This window comes from Pseudorca crassidens, chromosome 2, assembly GCF_039906515.1.
Source record: "Pseudorca crassidens isolate mPseCra1 chromosome 2, mPseCra1.hap1, whole genome shotgun sequence".
NCBI lineage: Eukaryota > Metazoa > Chordata > Mammalia > Artiodactyla > Delphinidae > Pseudorca > Pseudorca crassidens.
The window spans coordinates 55,551,332-55,571,758 of record NC_090297.1 but is presented as its reverse complement, the minus strand read 5'-3'; the positions used below and the strand labels follow the sequence as shown (position 1 = coordinate 55,571,758).

The window sequence follows — 20,427 nt, the reverse complement described above, 5'->3', positions numbered from 1 at the left end:
GGTGCCCCCAGGCTTTATAACAGAGTGGAGGACAAGCTTTGTATGAATGACTCGCTAACACAAGACAGCTTCTGTTGAAGCAGTCGTGGGCTTCTCATGAGATAGAATTTCAGAGCTGCAAAGGGCCTGAGAGCTGTCTAGGCCAGCCTCCCCACCTCTCCCGCCCGATGCCAGATTGTGGACTCAGGTCCTCCTTCACAGGACAGCCCGTTCCACTGATGTACAGAAGCATTGTTATTGGATGTCTGCATTGTCAGAAAATTCTTCCTACTCAGCTGAAATGTATCTTCAGGTAACTTCTCCCCATTGGTCTGCGTTCTGCTGTCCAGGGAATGACAGAATAAATGAAATCATCCTTTCACGGTCAGCCCTTCAGATATTGGTCTGTCTGTACTCCTCCTTGGGTTGCTCTTGTCCCAGTCCCTCAGACCTTCCGCCTGGCATCTTTCCAGCCACTTCCCCATCCTGCTGCCTCCTGTTGGCACGCTCTCCAGCTTGTTCACGTACAGTTTGTGTCCTCCAGTGCTCCAGGTGTGCTGTCGGGGTGACATCCATTGTGTTTTGGCAGCTGCACCACCCTGTTGACTCCTTCACACCCACGAAATCCTTGAGTGTGGACTATTGTCGAACGCAAGGGGGAAGAAAGTATTGCACAGATGCAACTAAGGATTACTGATGATTATGAAAAGTAATGGTGATGTCTGTAGACACTCTGTCCTCCATTTCTTTGGGTACTTCTGCCACACCCAAGACAGTTATGATAAGAACAACTATTTATTGCATTTGGACTGTGTGTAAGACACTGTCCTAGCCACCTTACATATACTTCCTATTTAACTTTCAAAGCAACCGCATTCATAGGTATGATGAAACTCTGTCACACTTGAGGAGATAGAGATTAGGAGAGATTAACTAACATGCTTAAGATCACATATCTTGTAATTAGTAGAGCACGGATAGGAATCTGTTTGATTACAAAGAGGACAGGCTTAGCAATTCAAGGTTCCAAGTTTCATTCTCTCTGAAAAACATGCACAGGAAGGTATTTTAAAGGAGTTATGATATCTTCTTCCTGTCCTCTGAAGGAGGAAAGGATCCACGTTATTGTGTTTCTACTCTCTGCCTGCTGTTCCATATCTGTTTATCTCATTTAGTCCTCAGGACAATTCTATGAGGAGAGCACTGTTGTCGTTAACCATTTGACAGGGAAGGAAACCGTGGCTCAGAGAGGATAACGCTGTCACTCACATAGCTCCCTGAGCCCAGAGCCTACATGCTTTCTGCCGTACTATGCCATTTCTCAGAGATTTTTAACTCAACCCTAACTGCCTCCCTCCCAGAGGGTCTCTGACCATTACGGTCTCCTCTCTCCTGTGCAGCATTACCAGACTTACTGACTTACTAAATTACCTAAGAGGAAACAAGAGAAAACCCTCACGAAATTAGATGAGCATTCACTCATTGGTAAAGGCTTCCTATATGCATATCTTTGAGGCAAGGATCAGCCTTAGAAGCCAAGTAAGGAGCCAGCTGAAGTTATTAGAGCTCAGCTCAGATGTGGCCCATCATGCTTCCTTCTCCGGTTGTAGGACCCTATACATAAATCCATGGTGAGTGCAATGGCTGCTGTCAAGACCTGATCATTAGTGATGCTCACTTGAGGGCCATGGACCCTCCAGCCTTCAGACTGAATTAACTTACTTGCCAAATCACAGGTCCAGAAATCTAGAGACCACCAGTAAGAATCTTGACAAATCACATTACTAATCTTTGCATTTGCATGAAATGTAAGTGTTCACAAAATGCTTTTTACTTATATTATTCCATTTGTTCCTCCCACCAACTTGGTAACAGAGGCCAGGCAGGGGTTCATTGCCCTGTTCTGCAAATAGGGAATCAGAAACTCCGAGAGACTCAGAGACTGGCTCAGAGCCTCACGGTCTCTAGGGCAGGGCCCGGACACAGTTCATTCAAGCTGTGAATCCTGCCCTTGCACTCTTGCCCCTTCTCCCTTTACTCCTCTCTCACACTGTGCCCCAAACTTCTTGTATATCTCTGCCCTTGCCACTGGCCCATTAACTAAGAACAGTCACCAGCTCAGAACTAACTTCACTAGGCCAAGCAGGGACTGCTCTTTTTCAGGCTTCACATCCCATGCCATCTGGTCACCCTTGACTTTCTACAGAACAGATGCGATGGTTTACAGGTTGTCATCAATCTTCACCATCACTTGGGAAGTCCAGTTGAGTCTGCAGCTCTAAGCTGCCATACATGTTCTTTTTCCCCAGGCAAGTACCTGTGTATTAATCTTAATGTCACGCTAACCATTTGAAAATCTTAAAACTTTACTTGGTTTCTCTAGGGTGGACAGTAAACTGAGAAATTGCCCTGGAAGCCAAGGCTTTCCTGTGGATTGGCTCAGGGAAGGTCATCTGACTTAAAGCTCACTCTGCGCTTGGCCAATAGGCAGAGGCTGCGGTCTCCACACCGCCCAGCTCAGAGTTGAAGCCTGCTGACCCCCACCCCGTCCTGTCTCTAATCTAGCCTCCCTTCTAAAATGTTGTCATTTCATATACGTTCTGTGATTAGAATCAGATTGTATGTAACCTTTTGGAAATCGCTTTTTTCTACTCAGCATAATTCCCTGGAGGTTCATCCAAGTCATGATATAGATTTTTGTTTTGGTTTATTATCTAAAGTCCAAAAAAAAAAAAAAGAAAGAAAAAAAAATAAAATAAAGTCCATACATTAAATGAAAAAAATTTTAAGTTTAGGTTTAATTAATTTTTTTAAATTTTCACTTAGACTTAAAATATATATATATATATTTTATTTTATTTTTGGCTGCGTCGGGTCTTAGTGGCAGCACGCAGGATCTTTCGTTGTGGCATCCGGGCTCCAGAGTGCGTGGGCTCTGCAGTCTCTGTATTTGCGGTACGTGGGCTCTCTAGTTGTGGCTTGCGTGCTCGGTAGTTGTGGTGTGTGGGCTTAGTTGCCCTGCGGCATGTGGGATCTTAGTTCCCCCACCAGGGATCAAACCCGTGTCCCCTGCATTGTAAGGTAGATTCTTAACCACTGGGCCACCAGGGAAGTGCCTCACTTAGATTTTTGGTGGGGGTGTGAGTGCGTGTGTTTTTAATTCACTAACATCTGTAGCCGAAGTTACAGAAGCTAGATGTGCTACTTCCTAGCCAGGAGCCCTTGTTGATAGCTTGATCTTTTTGAGACTTGGTGTCCTCCCTTTTAGAATGAGCGTGATAATTAGAACTTTATATTTGACTTTTTAAAGTTTCAAGGAGGAGAAGCGTCCATATTCCCCTCACTAGTGAAGTTTATTGCAAAGATGCAGGACAACGTCTTCTTTAGCCACAGGGTAGCTCAGTACTTCAAGTATTGGGATAAACAGCAGGCCTTGTGCATTGTTTATGTGTGACTCCCTGTCATTCCTATTATCCAGGAGAAAAGATCTGAACGGGTTGGTTGGCTGATTCCAATATAGAGAACCTGTAATGGCCCACACCAAACCCCTTGAAGGTGTCCTCTCGAGGCCCTCTTGTCGATGTGCTAGGGGAATCTATTAACGTCTCTGTCTGGCCACCTGTCAGAACCAAGCAAAGATGCCTTGGGAGGTGATGCCCCCTTTGCAGGAGGTATTCAGTCTGAGGCTGATGGCCACGTATCAGGTATGGGACTCCCCAGAGAGTACAGCTGACCCCTGGCTTTAGTCCTTTGTAGATGAAGGGCAGATATATTTCATTCAGAGTAAAACACACGAAGTCCCCATTCAGTCCATGTGCTCAGAAGGGTCTCTGCATGTGAAAGGTCCTTAAGGCTTAATGGACCCCCAACCAGGACAGCGTTTCACAAGATTTATAAGGAGCAGAATTCAACGGCCAAGAACACCTTTGGCCAACTATAAAGCCCTCTACAAATACTAGTGATTTCACAAAGTCGTCTGATTTAACATGAATTCAGTGTCATCTAAGTAGCATTTTGGTTATGTTCCACTAGGAAGGAAATTTCCGTGTGTGTGTGTGTGTGTGTGTTTGTGTGTGTGTGTGTGTGTGTGTGTGTGAGAGAGAGAGAGAGACAGAGACAGAGAGACAGAGATTTTTAAAAATAAGTGACCCTGGTTTGTCATAGCTATTCAGGTTAAACAGGAAAATGAAAACACACACATACACAAGACACACACACTCACACACACATCTGCTTGTGTTTCTGAAAGGAGACAGCAGAGTTCAGTATAGAGCTGGAAACAAAGCCAGCTGGTTCCTTTGAAATGTCAGTGGGCAGGAACCTACAGACTCCCGTGATAGCTTGCGGATTTCTTCTGATAACAGTTACAAAGTGGCCAGCAGGTAGGAACAAAGGTCAGTCCAGGCACATCCGGGGTCCTGGGCTGTGCCACAGTATCTAAAAACAAACATAAATCATTGAAAGCTTAGGAGTTCGGGCTCCTTCCTCAGACTCCACATTTGAGATGCAGAGAGGAACTAAACTACATCTTTGTATATTTAATCTAACAATTTTTTTCCCTTTTCAACTTTCAAAATAACCCATTTCTTAGATCAGGCTGAGCCTGGGTAAATGAGAGTATCACCCGCCCTGGGTTGAGCCCATCCCACTTGAAGAATGTAAATAGCTTATTCCACTTGGCAGGGGTCCTCCTCACCTTGGTAATGAGTAATTCCTGCTGGCTGCTGCTGACCCCAGGCTGGAGCAAGGCCTTCAGAGCACAGAAAGAGATCTGTGTGCCCCTTTGCTTCTTGGCTTCTGAACAGCCCAGCCCTGCCTGGAATCACTGGGCATTGACACTTTAGCGATGCCTGAGACCAGATGACAGATCTTCATTTTTCATGATGAATCCTACCGTTTTGATTTTGTGGATCTTGATAGGAATAGGAGCAGTAAGGTATGTCTTTGCATATCCCTTCCCACCCTAGACCCCAAGTCCTGAGGGCCCCTTCACCACCTATGCTCCCTTTTATCCCAGTAATTGATATATTTTCTTGTCTTTTATGATTTTTCTGTCAGCTTCACTAAAACGTGAGCACCTTCTGGGCAGGGACAATGTCTTTTTTTCTTGGTCTCTCCTGCCCCTAGCAAAATGCTTAGCACGTAATAGGTGCTCTATCAATGTTTATTGACTGAACACAGAAGAACCAGAATGCATCCGTAGGAAGGTGAGCGGGATCCACAGGAAGGGGGAGGCCCTGGAATCCAGGTCACACGAGGAGCTGGTGTGTGTGGTGTGTTGGGAGGCTGCAGTGGACAGGATAACGGACGCCCAAAGATGTCCACGTCTTCATCCCCTGCACCTGTGAATATGTTATGTTACGTGGCAAGGGAGAATTACAAATTGCAGGTGGAATTAAGGTTACTAACCTGCTGACCTGAACATCGGGAGATTATTGTGGATTATCCACGTGCTCAGTGTAATCACAGCATTCTTTTTTTTTTTTTTTGGTATGCAGGCCTCTCACTGCTGTGGCCTCTCCCATTGCGGAGCACAGGCTCTGGACGCGCAGGCTCAGTAGCCATGGCTCACGGGCCCAGCCACTCCGTGGCATGTGGGATCTTCCCGGACCGGGGAACGAACCCGCATCCCCTGCATCGGCAGGCGGACTCTCAACCGCTGCGTGACCAGGGAAGCCCAATCACAGGGTTCTTGTAAGAGGGAAGCAGAAGGGTCATGGTCAGAGCAGGGGACATGATGACAGAAGCAGAGATTGGAGTGACATGGCCACAAGCCAAGGAACACAGGCAGCCTCTAAAAGATGGACAGGCGCAAGGAACAGATTCTCCCCTAGAGCCTCCGGAAGAAACGCATCTCTGCCGACACCTTCACCTTAGCCCTGTGAGGCCCATTTCCGACTTCTGACCTCCGGAACTACAGGATAATACATTTATATTGTTTTAAGCCCACTAAGTTTGTGATAATGTGTTACAGCAGCAGTTGGAAACTAATACAGAAGCTAATCGTAGTGGAAAGAACCTAACAGAGGGCATGAACCTGGAAAAGGAAATGGCCATGTGGGAATAGCTCAGTTAACATCCAAAGAGACCTTCCCGGCTGAATCACCAGAGATCAAAATTAGTTGACAGTACAATCGGAATTGGTTACTAGCTCAGTGTGTGCCACCTCTAGCCACCTAGGTAGTGAGTGTCTCTAATAACTCGGGAGAAGCCCTAGTACATCTACTGTAAAAGAGTCTGTCAGGCCTGGGTGTGAGTTCTTTGCCACCTGTAACTGTATGGTCTTCAGCAAGTTATGTAATCTCTCTAAGCCATAGTCGTCTTATCTGCAAACTGGGGACAAATCTGTCTCTTAATTAGCAGGGTTGATGTGAGGATTACATAAGATAACACATGTAATGTCCTTAACATAATGCCAGTCACATGGTAAACACTAACTGCTTTCTATTGCTACAAATATACATACAATCATGTTTATAACAGCAGTCTTTGAGGTATCACTGTACTCCTCACTGACTAGGTCATGTGTAGAGTCTGTGGTGAGTTCTGGGAACAGAAGTTCGAGAAGAACAACCAGGATGGTTAAAAGACCCTAAATCAGGTTCTGTAAAAAGAATGGCCAAATGAATGGGGAGGTTTGACATGAAGCTCTTTGAAATATTTTCAGCACTGGTTACGTGATTTGTGGGATCCAGTACAAAATGAAAGAGTGGTTTCTCTCATTCAAAAAATTATTAAGAATTTCAAGGGACTTCCCTGGTGGTGCAGTGGTTGAGAGTCCGCCTGCCGATGCAGGGGACACAGGTTCGTGCCCCGGTCCGGGAAGATCCCACATGCCGCGGAGCAGCTGGGCCCGTGAGCCATGGCCGCTGAGCCTGCACGTCCGGAGCCTGTGCTCCGCAACGGGAGAGGCCACAATGGTGAGAGGCCCGCGTACTGCAAAACAAAAAACAAACAAAAAAAAAGAATTTCAAGATGATGACAACAGAGCATTAAATGAGCACAGGGCCCTGCTGCACAGTTCACACACCCATGACATGGCCCTGAGTATCATCATGTAAAAGTGATAGATTCACTCTGTGAGGCAGTGGCGACAAGCAACAAGAAAGTGAACAAGTCCAAGGCCTTGAAAGATGATGACAGTGGGGACCATGATCACAATGAAGAAAACATCACATAGAAAGATGGTGAGAAGGAAGCGTAGGAATGGGACAGGCGTCAGAGCAGCAGCAAGAGGAAGGCTGTTGTCCTGGATCTGAGAGCATCCCTTGCAGTACAACTACGCTTTCTGGTACTTCAGGAGAACCCCAGGCCATCCCACCCGCTCACAGAACTTTGAACAGAATAGCAGCCAGGTTGATACCTTTGATACCTCCTGTCCTGGAGGTTTGACAGCAACATGATAGCTCCCTGCACTCTGACAGGTCACAGTGACTTCTTCCAAGTAGGAATTCTTCAGAGAAGGAGCTAATCCTATCTGGGGGATGATGCAAATAAAAATAGTGGCAAGTGAATTATTTTCCTGTGGAAGGGTTTGGCATCCTGTTGCTGGAAGAATCTCATCCTGGCCATGCTGCGGGAATAGTTCACAGTTGGGGGGGAGATCTGTGGGCGTGTGGTCTCTGTGTGGTTTCAGGAAGACATTATTTCAATATAGCATAAGACTGGAAGTGACCTAGGAACCATAGCGTGAATCTGGAGGTGTGTGTGTGTGTCCGAAATGGGTGGGAGGTGTCCAGCCAGTCCTTCCTTCTGCTCACTGAAGGGACATCTATGAGCCTCACACTCCCCTTTTGCACCCATTCCTACCCTCCAGCATTGCTGACTTTATAAAGCAGAAAAACGGAAAATGTGACTTTGTAATAGACACACTTTGGTTTTTAATGGGGTTCTGTGGAGGGGAGTTCAGCCCTTTTTTTTTTTCTTTTTTGCTATGTGCTGTCCAGATGCCTCTTGGGCATTCTGTTGTGTTCTTCTCATGCTGTGACATCATGACCACACGTATGAACCAGCACGGTCACCTGAGGGCTGTCAGTGTTGCGAAGGTCTGTGCATCCAGGAAAAGCTTTCTGTTGGAGTGTCCTGGAATAGCTGTAAATGCTCTCTCCTAGCTCTGCCATGAAATCACTGGGACGTTTTGTTGATTTCTTTCCCCTCTTCCCCCAAGCCCACCATGTTCTAAAAATGTGTTTCTTATTTGGTACAGTCTCTGCTCATGCCCTCCCTTCTTCCCTCCTGCGGTGGTGCTCTCTTTCCTTCCGAGGCGCGGCTGCACTTAGCATTCCATCCAGTGGGCTACACTGGTTTCACTGAGGCGGCTTGGAAGGGATGATGCCTTGGTCAATTAAACTGGAGCAGAATCCAGCCAGATTAGGAGCTAGATTATAATGCGTGTTCTAAGTGCAGGAATTGGAGCTGAAGACAGCGACTGAAATCATTTTCCCAGGTGAGCAGGGCCTGTGTGTCCAGCCTGTTTCCGTGGGCTCTTGCGTGCCCCTTTTTGGGGGAAGGGAAATGGGAAGCTGGTTGATGGTGGCCTTAATGTTTTATTTGCTAGATTCTGTGATTCTGAGACATCTGAAGAAAAGGCGGCCTTGATGGGTGCCGTCATGCGCATGGCTGTGCCTGTCTCTAGTGGCTGGAAAAACCTACCTCCCGTTCTCATCACCTGGTAAACCCAGGATTTAAATACCAGGATGATCCAGAATGCCCAGACAGAAACCTCTTAAAGGTTGACACAAGCATGCTCTTAAAACGACCTCTCATCAGAGCACCTAGGATTCAAATAAGTAATGATTAAGAGTCATACAGCAACCTCCAAGTAGCTTATTTGATTCTTGTGAGTGAAGATTGCAGTTCTTTGAATTAAGACTTTCTTTAAAAACATATCCTTGAAGGCTAAGAGGATCCTCAGAGAAAGATATGAGAGTGACAGGCATTTCCTTTTTGTGTATAGATTAATTTCTTCTCACTTTCCAACTTCTGAACACCCTCTAATTAATGCTTTTTCCTTAAAACAGTAGAGGAGTAAAGGGGCCAAATAGAGGTGCTTCTATTACAAATAAAGTCAGGTTGGATAAGAAGATCAGGCAAAGATATAAACTCCAGGAACATAAAGAATGAATTCTGGGGCACTTCCCTGGTGGTGCAGTGGTTGAGAGTCCGCCTGCCGATGCAGGGGACGCGGGTTCGTGCCCCAGTCCGGGAAGATCCCACATGCCGCGGAGCGGCTGGGCCTGTGAGCCATGGCCGCTGAGCCTGCACGTCCGGAGCCTGTGCTCCGCAACGGGAGAGGCCACAACAGTGAGAGGTCCGTGTAGCCACCCCCCCCAAAAAAGAATGAATTCTGGGGTCCAGACAATCGTGGAGGGCTCAGGCGAATATAGGAGCAATACTGGCTAAAATAGGAAGCAAAGTCTGCTTCCTAAGATTTGTTTAGATCCCAGGGAGGTCTTCACTTTTGCCTACGCTCAGATTTACCATGAACATTCCAAAGAGGACAGACATTTGGATTTGCCCTCCTGTTGTGTGCGTGTGGATGGGTGCACATGTGTATAATGTGTTCATGAGCGAGGGTCTTGTCAGACCAAGTGGTTAGGTACATTGTCCGTATTTTTGCTTTTTTAGTTTTTGTCTCATTTGTTCAAGATTTTTGAATCTCTTTTTTTAAATTGAAGTGTAGTTGATTTACAATGTTGTGTTAACCTCTGCTGTGCAGCAAAGTGATTCAGTTATAAATATATATACATTCTTTTAAAAATTCTTTTCTATTACAGTTTATCACAGGATTTTTTTTAACATCTTTACTGGAGTATAATTGCTTTACAATGTTGTGTGAGTTTCTGCTGTATAACAAAGTGAATCAGCTACACGTTTACATATATCCCCACATCCCCTCCCTCTTGCGTCTCCCACCCTCCCACCCTCCCTATCCTACCCCTCTAGGTGGTCACAAAGCACCAAGCTGATCTCCCTGTGCTATGCGGCTGCTTCCCACTAGCTATCTATTTTACATTTGGTAGTATATATACGTCCATGCCACTCTCTTACTTCATCCCAGCTTACCCTTCCCCATCCCCGTGTCCTCAAGTCCATTCTCTACGTCTGTGTCTTTATTCCTGTCCTGCCCCTAGGTTCTTCAGAACCTTTATTTTTTTTTTTAGATTCCATATATATGTGTTAGCATACGGTATTTTTTTTTCTTTCTGACTTACTTCACTCTGTATGACAGACACTAGGTCCATCCACCTCGCTACAAATAACTCAATTTCGTTCCTTTTTATGGCTGAGTAATATTCCATTGTATATATGTGCCACATCTTCTTTATCCATTCATCTGTCGATGGACACTTAGGTTGCTTCCATGTCCTGGCTATTGTAAATAGTGCTGCAATGAACATTGTATCACAGGATATTGAATATAGTTCCCTGTGCTATACCATAGGACCTCATTGTTTATCCATCCTATATGTAATGGTTTGCATCTGCTAACCCCAAACTCCCAATCCATCCCTCCACCAAGATTTTTGAATCTCTTATGTTTTCTAGAGCTGCTCCTGTTTCTCCTTTCTCTTTGACATTGAAGTATTTGAAAGTTACCTTTTCCCATCAGAAGCATGCTGACTCTATGCCGGTTAGGACAAGGGGTTATCCCTTTTATGCAGCATCTTACCCACAGTGTTCACCAAGATAGTCTGCCTAACAGCTTTAAATGGGGGGCATTGAATAGTCAATGTAATCAAACCACCTATTTTTTCAAACTAGCTTGAGGGATTTTTTCCATTTATTTTGACTCCATGGGCCTCTGATATGCTGAGATATGACACAGCTTTGGGTATGGCATCACCTGTTCTAGAAACCAAGGCAAGAAGGTCTGCTGGGGAACTGGAAGTCAGTCTCCACTTTGGCTGTTTTCCCATGACCGCTTTGCTGGGTTTTCCATTTGCAACTGGCCCCCACTCCCTTCTAGGGCTCTACTCTTCATCCTTCTGTTCACATGTATGTGCTTTTTTTCCTGGGACACTGGCAATAATGTTCCACCTGGAGAGAAGCTTGTGTGTTCCACAGTGCTCCAAGAAGGAATTCTCAAGTATTTGTCGGTGAGAGGGAATAGAGGCTGCTACGAGAGTGATTGTACTTTTAGAGCAATTGTCTACTGCAGTGATCATTTCGGGGAGAAAAAAAGAAGTGATAGACTTGACCCCCATCAGAGAGAACTAGAACTAAGGGGAAGAAACTTCAGACATAACATAAGGGAGAACTTTGTAACCAGCCAGCTGAAGAGAGGAGAAACTTTGGCACTTCTGTCCCCAGAGGTGTTCAGGCCGAAGGTGGGCAGCCACTGTACTGGAGGACAGAGGACTCCTCAGGACTAAAGGTATTCAGAATCTGAAGAAATGAAAAATTATACTAAATGACTGCTAAAATTATTTCCAGTTCTCATACCTGATAATTCTATCAAATATTTTAAGAAAGGGGATTTTAAGAGCCCTCAAGCTTTTCTCAAAAATTTAATGCTGTTTTTGAACAATATAGAACACACATACACACTCACACACACATACCATTCATTCCTGCATTCACAGCTTTTCATATATTTTCCCTATTGTAATTATTCCACTTTTTTCTGTTTATGCACATTTATGATTACATAATATTTCATTGAATGGACATAGTATAATTTATTATTCCCTAGTTATTGGGTGGCTCCATTCTTCCAATGTTTAATTATTATAAAGAGCTATGCTCTAGATACTTTTGCATATGCAACTTCTCTTCCCTCTTGAAATACTTTATTAGAATAATTCGAGCTCATTAGGTTGCAAATTATACAGCTCATTGGAGCAGCCTAAGTAAAAGAGGTTTGTGGATAAGCATATAGAACAATCACAAAGATACAAAGTTCCACTTCCCTGGTGGCGCAGTGGTTGAGAGTCCGCCTGCCGATGCAGGGGACACGGGTTTGTGCCCAGGTCCGGGAAGATCCCACATGACGCGGAGCGGCTGGGCCCTTGAGCCATGGCCGCTGAGCCTGCGCGTCCGGAGCCTGTGCTCCGCAACGGGAGAGGCCACAACAGTGAGAGGCCTACGTACCGCAAAAAAAAAAAAATAAAAGATACAAAGTGCAAGACACACGTAGGAACTGGAAAGGTCTTCAACACACCCCATCTCCCCTCCCCGGGCTCTTGTTTTCTTTGGACTGCCTTTCTTCTTTGCCTGCTCTTAGTTTCCTGTTCCCTTATAACTTTGGGTCACATGAGGCTTTGACTTGCCTTGGAGCCAGAAACCTCAGGTTTTTATCAAGAGTCTAGAGCCAAGCACTCTCTGACCAGAATTTCAGTATCTCTTATACCAGATTCCTGAGTAAGAGTCTGATAAGCCAAGCTCCTGAGACTTTGTGACCTGAGCTCTCCTCTGATGGGTGGAGGGGGAAGGGATTGGTAGTGGGGACAGGGCTCTGGAGTCTGTCCAGATTCAAACAGAGCTCTACCACTTACTAGCCGTGTAACCTTGTGGTAGTTACTTAGCTTTTCTGTGTCTCTGTTTGTTCCTCTGTAAAATGGGGGTACATTGGCACCTACTGCAAGAGGTTATTGTGAGGATGAAATAAAATAATCCTTGTTAATGATTATAAGAAAGGCACTGTCCTCAATATGTGTTCTTTTTTTTTAATTTGTTTTGTGGAAAAATATACATAACATAAAATTTACCATTTTAACCATTTTAAAGTGTACAGTTCAGTTCAGTGGCATTAAGTACATACACCTTTTTTGTGTGTTTTTTTTTTCTGGCCACACCACACAGCTTGTGGGATCTTAGTTCCCCGACCAGGGATCTAACGGCGGTCACAGCAGTGAAAGTACGGATCCCTAACCACTGGACCGCCAGGGAATTCCCAAGTACATACACATGTTGTACAACCACTACCATTGTCCATCCCTAGAAGTTATTCATCATTCTAAACTGTAGCTCTTGTTTTTAAATTATCATTGTTATTATTATTCAGATATGACTGCTTGGGTCCACCTTTTGGAAGGGTGTGATGGGGATGTTCCCCAAAGACAGGAACATAGTGGGTAGGCACCCTCCGTGTCTACTGAAAATATTACACTCTTAAAATTCTTTAAGCCTTACAGATCACTTTTACACATTATTTTATGCAATCCTCCCAAGGAAGGACTTCTTAAAGTAGGAAGGGGTTATAATCCTTATGTTACAGGAGACCCACCTGAGGTTTAGGAAATCTGAGTTGCCCAACTTCTCCAGTCTTCTTACTTGTACAGTCAGGACTCAAGGTCAAGTCTTCTCATCCAAGTTCGTGCCTTCTCCATGACCCCTCAGAGACGTGATTACTCAGACAAGCTTTATACCATTTGTTTGTAGTTCCTATTACATACGCTATTTCAGCTTATGAGAAGGAAGAGAAGAATTTCAGATTGGAACTTGTGGGTGGGTTTTATCGGGGAGGTACAGGCCTTCAAGAGGTCTGTTGGCTGGTTTAGTTTACCAGTCTTCATCCTAACATATAGGAAAAACAATAATTAGCTTTATTGTATACTGTGGTGACTCTGTGAAAGCCAAAGAGTGGAGGGATTGCTTAACGGATCTCTTAATTTTTACTTTGGGAAAGTCCTGAAATATCTGCTGGAAACCAATGGCATTACTAAGTGAGTTTTTTAAAGCGCGATAGTGAAAAAGGCACTGTTAGGATCAAAATGGGTGAGTGTCTGCTGGTGTCTTATGGTTTATAGAGAGAAACATACTGTGTATGATTGGCTGGATTAAATTGAAAAGATTAAAGTGGAAAAGACCTTTGCCAAATACCAAAAATCTTATAAAAAGTCTTCATTTTATACAAAAACCACAGGAAGGAAGCTTGTGTGGACTCAAGCTACCTCACAGCACCTTTCTAGAAACTAGATTAATGTTTGCTATTAGGCAGTGTTTCCATTAAAGTAATGACCACTTTTTTGGGTTAGATGCTTGCCTTCCATTTGGCACTTAGGCTCATTTCCTGTCACTTGTTCTAAAAGAAAATCACTCAGGATAACTGAGCACCTTAGTGTGATGAGCTTTCATTATGTCTGTTTTGATTATTCTTTTTGTATGAAACTTACAGATTCTCCTGTGCCCTTTCATAGCAAGTCACATATCTTCTCTTTGACTTTCAGCCTGATCCCACCCCATCTATGCCACCCTGATCTCACCCTATCTATGCTGCTCTATTTTCCTTAACTCTGCGGTACCAGTTATATTGATTTCCTTGTAACTCTCAAATATGTTATATTCAGCCAGTCTCTGTGTCTTTACCCATGGCTTCCCTGTACCCATGTGTAATACCTTTCCCCTTTATCCATCCTGAACATTTCGGTCCTTCACTGGCAACAAAATCCAACTTATTCGCTAAGCCTTTCTTTTCATTTCTTATTTTTTATTTATTTATTTTTGGCTGCGTTGGGTCTTCGTTGCCGTGAGCGGGCTTTTTCTCGTTGCGGCGAGAGGGGGCTGCTGTTCGTTGTGGTGCGCGGGCTTCTCATTGCGGTGGCTTCTGTTGTTGTGGAGCACGGACTCTAGGCACGTGGGTGATTAGTTGTGGCTCATGGGCTCTAGAGCACAGGTTCAGTAGTTGTGGCGCACGGGCTTAGTTGCTCCGCGGCATGTGGGATCTTCCCGGACCAGGTCTCAAACCCGGGTGCCCTGCACTGGCAGGCGGATTCTTAACCGCTGCGCCACGAGGGAAACCCTCTACGCCTTTCTTGATCATTTTAACCCATATAGATTTCATCCTGCTGTGAGTTTGTATAGCTTATAAATTACTACCATCATTTATTGAGCACCTATTAAGGGCCAGTCCCATTATCTCTGCTTCTCATTACAAATACACAAGGTAATCATTGTCATCCTCATTTTATAAAAGAGGAAACCGAGGTTTCAAAAAGATTAGGTAATTTGCCCAGAGTCAAACACCCTAAAATGCTAAGCTGAGGTTAGAACTGCAAGGATAACTGATTCCAAAGCTCTCCCTCTTTCTACCTATGCTGTCTCCTAACTACATACCACCCAGCTACATATGTTCGCTGAGTGTTTTATGTGTGCTAGTTTTTTCTCCTCAACTGGCTCTTAAAATCAGGGACTGTATAATTTAAAAATTGTATTCAACTGCTGGTTGCAGAGATCCTTTACTATGGCTTCAATAAGATAGAAGTTGATTTTTCTCTCACTTCAAAGGAGTCCAGAGAAAGCTGGCCAGGGCTGATAATGTGGACCCTAAGAGAGCATCATGGTCCAAGCCTCTTTTAGCTCTTCCCTCTGCCATCCCCAGGGTGTGAGCCTTATCCTTGTGTTTACAAGATGGCTTCTGGAAGTCCAGCCATCATTTTTGTGTTCCAGGCAAGGTGGAAGAAAGGATGAAGGGAAAAGAGTAGGCCTCCCAGTTGAATTTTAAAGACCTTTTCTGGAAGCCTCACCTTGCAACTTCTGTTTGTATCTCATTGGGCACCACATCTGCAAGGAAAGGCAAGGGAAATATTTTTTAGCTGAGTACACTGATGCACTGAACAATGATGGTAGTTTGTTTCCGAGAAGGATACAGATGTTGAACAGGCAGCTAGTTTCTGCCACAGAGACCCATGTCACGATCTTCTTTTATATTTGCATAGCACCTAGAAGGTGTTCAGTAAACACTGGTGGACAGTCTAATGTAGAGAAATAGTGGAAAAAGGTAATTTAGAAAACTGATAAATGAAGAAACTGAAGAGACAGGTAGCCACATGCGATTTCTAAGTATTTTTATTTTTATTTTTATTTTTTTTTATTTATTTATTTATTTGCGGTACGTGGGCCTCTCACTGTTATGGCCTCTCCCGTCGCGGAGCACAGGCTCCGGATGCGCAGGCTCAGCGGCCATGGTTCACGGGCCCCGCCGCTCCACGGCATGTGGGGTCTTCCCGGACCGGGGCACGAACCCGCGTCCCCTGCATCGGCAGACGGACTCTCAACCACTGTGCCAGCAGGGAAGCCCTCTAAGTATTTTTATAAAAAAGAAAAAAATACCCACTGTCTTCTCCCTAAACAACCCTGCTGTTATTCAGGCTTCCTGTATGGAATGAATGCTTAAAAAATTAACATCAAGATTAAGAAAATAAGGCCAAGTCATTTGAAATTATTTTGACTAGATTCATGGTTGTTTCTTTCAGCCTTCATTCTCTGCATACATTTTATTTCCATTAACAAAATTGGAATCATAAAATGTTCTGTTTTGCAGAAGGACTCATTGCAAACCACCACTACTGACAAAATGACCAGTACTCAGGAATAGCTGATGAGCACTTAGAGAAAAAGAGTAGATTACATTTCCAATAGAAATTAGTGCTATGCATTTCTGCAGCTCTTCTGAGTTTCTTATTTTGACTTGCAAAATAATTTGAACGCTTTTAAGAAATATCTATGGTAATTACCTGAAGTGTTTCACCAGCCCCCAGATTAACATCCAGAGAGGGTCTTTGTTTGAGATTAAAAGCACATTTTGTAATTTTTAATTTTGTTGTATTTTCAAATTTAGAAGAACGAATAATACATGGAACATCTGTATGCCCTATACACAACATTACCAATTGTTTACAGTTTAGCCCATTTGCTTTATCATTCTCTCTCTCCCCCCCACCCCTCCCCCTCTCTTTTTCTATAGTATGTAGGTATGACTTTTTTTCTGAAATTTGGAGAGTAAATTGGCGATATCATATGTTAGGAGACCCCTAAACACTGCAGAATACTTGCTGAGAAAAAGATATTCTCTTATATAACCACAACAGTATGATCAAAACAAGAAGTTAACATTGATACAACACTGTTATCTAATACATGGTCCTTAGGCAAATTCCATTAATTGCCGCAGTAATGTCCTTTCTAGCCGTTTTATTTTCCCAGGGCAGCATCCAGTCTTAGGTCATGTGTCACATTTGGTTGTCATGTCTCTTTAATCTGGAACAGTTCCTCAGCCTTTCTTTAATGTTCTCTAACTTGACATTTTTAAAAATATGGGATAGTTATTTGGTAGAATGTCCTTCAGCTTGGGTTTGTCTAACTTGCCTCATGATGACATTCAGGTTATACCTTGTTGGCAGGAATTCCACAGAAGTGGTACTCGGTCCTTCTTAGAGCATTATATGAGAAGGCACATGATATTGGTTTGTCTTAATAATACCACTGAAATTGACTTGGATTGCTGGTTAAAGTAGTGTCTGCCAGATTTCTCCACTGTAAAGATAATATTTTTCTTTTGTAATGAATAAATGATTTATAGGAGGTTTTTGGGAACTATGTAAATATTCTGTTCCTTAGCTAATATTCATCTACTAGTTATAGCTTCCACTGATGATTTCCAAATTCCATCATTCCTTCTATTTTCATTAGTTGTCATTTTACTGTGAAAACAGGTTTCTCTCCTAAGAGAGAGTTTCGGATGCTGTGTGGCTATATGTTTCTTTTTTTTCCCTTAAGCCAGTTTCTTTTTTTTCTTCCATTTTTTATTTTACAGCACTGTGTACGTTTAAGGTGTATAGCATGACGATTTTACTTACACACATCATGAAATGATTACCACAATAACTTTAGTGAACCTCCATCATCTCCTATAGATACAAAATTAAAGAAAGAGAAAAACAATTTTTTATCTTTGTGATGAGGAAAAGGAAAAATTTTTTCCTTTGTGACGAGTCGTCTTTCATTTATACTTTCATTTATAGTGTACAGCAGTGTTCATTTTATTTATCATGTTGTACATGACACCCCTACTACTTATTAATGTTATAACTGGAAGTTTGTACTTTTTGACTACTTTCATCTAATTCCTCCTCCCCCCACCCTCCCACCTCTGGTAACCACAAATCTGATCTCTTCTTCTATGAGCTTTTGGTCTATTTGTTTTTGAAGTATAATCAACCTATAACACTCTGTTAGTTCCCGGTACACAACATAGTGATTTGACATTTCTGTACATTTCAAAATGATCGCCATGATAAATCTAGTTTTCATCCATCACCATACAATGATATTACATAATTATTGACTATATTCCCCATACTGTACATTTCATACCCATGACTCATTTATTTTATAACTGGAAATTTGTACCTCTTAATCTCCCTCACCCATTTCTCTCCTCCTCCCACCCCTCTGGCAACCACATGTTTGTTCTCTGTATCTAAGAATCTGTTTCTGTTGTGTTATGTTTGTTCATTTGTTTTGTTTTTTAGATTCTGCATGTAAGTGAAATCATACAGTGATTGTCTTTCTCTGTCTGACTTATTTCACTTAGCATAATGCCCTCTAGGTCCATCCATGTTGCAAATGGCAAGATTTCATTTTTTTTTATCATTAATATTCCGTTGCACATGTATGCCACATCTTCTTCATCCATTTGTCTATTGATGGGCACTCAGGTTGTTTCCATATCTTAGCTATTGTAAATAATGCTGTAATGAACATAGGGGTGCATATAGCTTTTCAAATTAGTGTTTTCATTTTCTTTGCATAAATACCCAGGAGTGGGATTGCTGGATCATATGGTAGTTCTAGTGGCTGTATGTTTCTGAGACTTTGTCTTAGTCTGGTAGGGTTGCTATAACAAGATACCATAGACTGGGTGGCTTAAACAACGAAAATTTATTTCTCACAGTTCTGAAGGTTGAGAAGTCCAAGATCAAGGTGCCAGCCAATTCGGTTACTGATGAGAGCTCATCTTCTGGCTTGCAGACAGCCACCTTCTCGCTGTAGCCTCACATGGTGGAGAGAGTGTACTGATGACTCTCCCTCTTTTTATAAGGGCATTAATCCCAACATGGGGTCTCCACCCTCATGATTTCATCTAAAACTAATTACCTTCCAAAGGCCCTAGCTCCTAATACCATCACATTGAGGGATTAGGGCTTCAACAGATAAATTTAGGGGGAACACAAACATTCAGTCCATAACAGACTTTATAAAGAAAAAAAATACCCCCCATTGTAAGAAGATGGTGTCTTCCTTGGGCTGGGTAACTGTGATAGTGAGCGTTGCAGCCCATGCATAGTAAAAGTGATTCCTTACTCTGTCCTATGTAACCGGGGTCCCCGCCTCCCAGGCCACACAGCAAGAGGTGAGCAGTGGCTGAGCGAGCGAGTGAAGCTTCATCTGCCACTCCCCATTGCTCCCCATCGCTCGCATTACCACCTGAACCATCCCCCTGCCCCGTCCATGGAAAAATTGTTTTCACGAAACCGATCCCTGGTGCCAAAAAGGTTAGGGGCCGCTGCTCTATGATATAACCCTTTTATACTATTCTCATTTTTATTATCAAGTGCTTCAGGAATTTGGCCGCTCTCCTCTTGTTTTAGCACAAAAGTCTGTTTCTTATGTGTTGCTATCAGACAAATCTGGATTTAAATTCCATACTTCCAGTTGTGTATGTGACATTGAGTACCTTCTTTGGACTTCAGTCTCTTTGCCTGTTAAAAAAGGATGACAAGACCTATTTCAACGTGTTGTTGGGGGTGGGAGGAGCAATGAGATAATGTATGCGAAAGCTTGTAACATGGTATCTGATATAAGAAAGTAGTTAATAAATACGTTTTCTGTCTTTAATTTAAAATTCCAATTTTTAGTGACCTGGTTTTGCAAGTTTCTTCACTTGTGAGAGGTTATATGCTTGACTTGCATAGAGAAGTTAGATGATCTTCTTAGATGTGGAGTCTGCATCAGAAAGAGAAAGGTTTAGTGCTATCTACCAACTTTTAGATGATTCATGTGGTTATATCAGTTTTATTCCTTCCTTTTTTCCTATCTTCCTCTTTCTTTCCTTTCATTTGACATGTATTTAATGGCATTTGCTATGTGCAGTCACTACTGTAGGCCCTAGGGACAGCAGCAAACATTTCCTGACCTGTCATCAGTTATATTCTAATCAAAGAAGACAGAGGATAAATATAGAAAACCACATTTTCAATTATGCATGGTAAGTGCTTTGGAAAAAAAATAAAGCCAGGAAGGGGAATAAGGAATAAGGATTGTGAAGGGGTTGCTATTTTATTAGATGATCAGAGAAGAACTCACTGATAAGGGGACATGTGAGCATGAAGGAGATGAGAGAGCCAGTCATTAGAGTGACTGAGGCAGAAGCCTTCCAGGCAGAGGAGATCTTTCAAAGAGAAGACATCTAAGGAAGAGAATGACTTACTGAGAGTTGATCCAAGGGAATCACGAAAGAAGCCAAAGCAGTTCTGTGGAGCACAGCAACACGCCAGCTCCCTTCTGTGAGTGTGCATATTGGCAAAAGCAGAATGGCCAGATGGAGATCAGGGCTTGTGGCAGCTGTAGGGGCTGCAATTCAGCCCCGTCTTCAAAAAAGAATGTGCTTTCTTCCTGCAGGCTGCAAGGAGCGGCCTAATAATAATAATAATAACAATAATATTT

The 20,427-nt window shown here is 43.2% G+C and overlaps 1 protein-coding gene and 1 pseudogene across 10 annotated transcripts in view; both read left to right on the top strand.

Moving 5' to 3' along the window:
• LOC137218824 (uncharacterized) overlaps positions 1–20,427 on the top strand; it is a 69,047-nt gene that overhangs the window by 19,559 nt on the left and 29,061 nt on the right. The window contains exon 5 of one of the 10 annotated variants that reach the window (XM_067726438.1): positions 12–437. The exons of 8 other annotated variants lie outside the window; for them this stretch is intronic. In XM_067726438.1, the coding sequence (XP_067582539.1) occupies positions 12–20 (9 nt within the window). In that variant the 3' untranslated portion in view covers positions 21–437. Of the gene's footprint in view, positions 1–11; positions 438–20,427 lie in introns of those variants that run through there. One more of the 10 variants, XM_067726434.1, reaches the window with a different exon arrangement.
• On the top strand, positions 6,503–7,672 carry LOC137212469 (eukaryotic translation initiation factor 4E type 2 pseudogene; annotated as a pseudogene).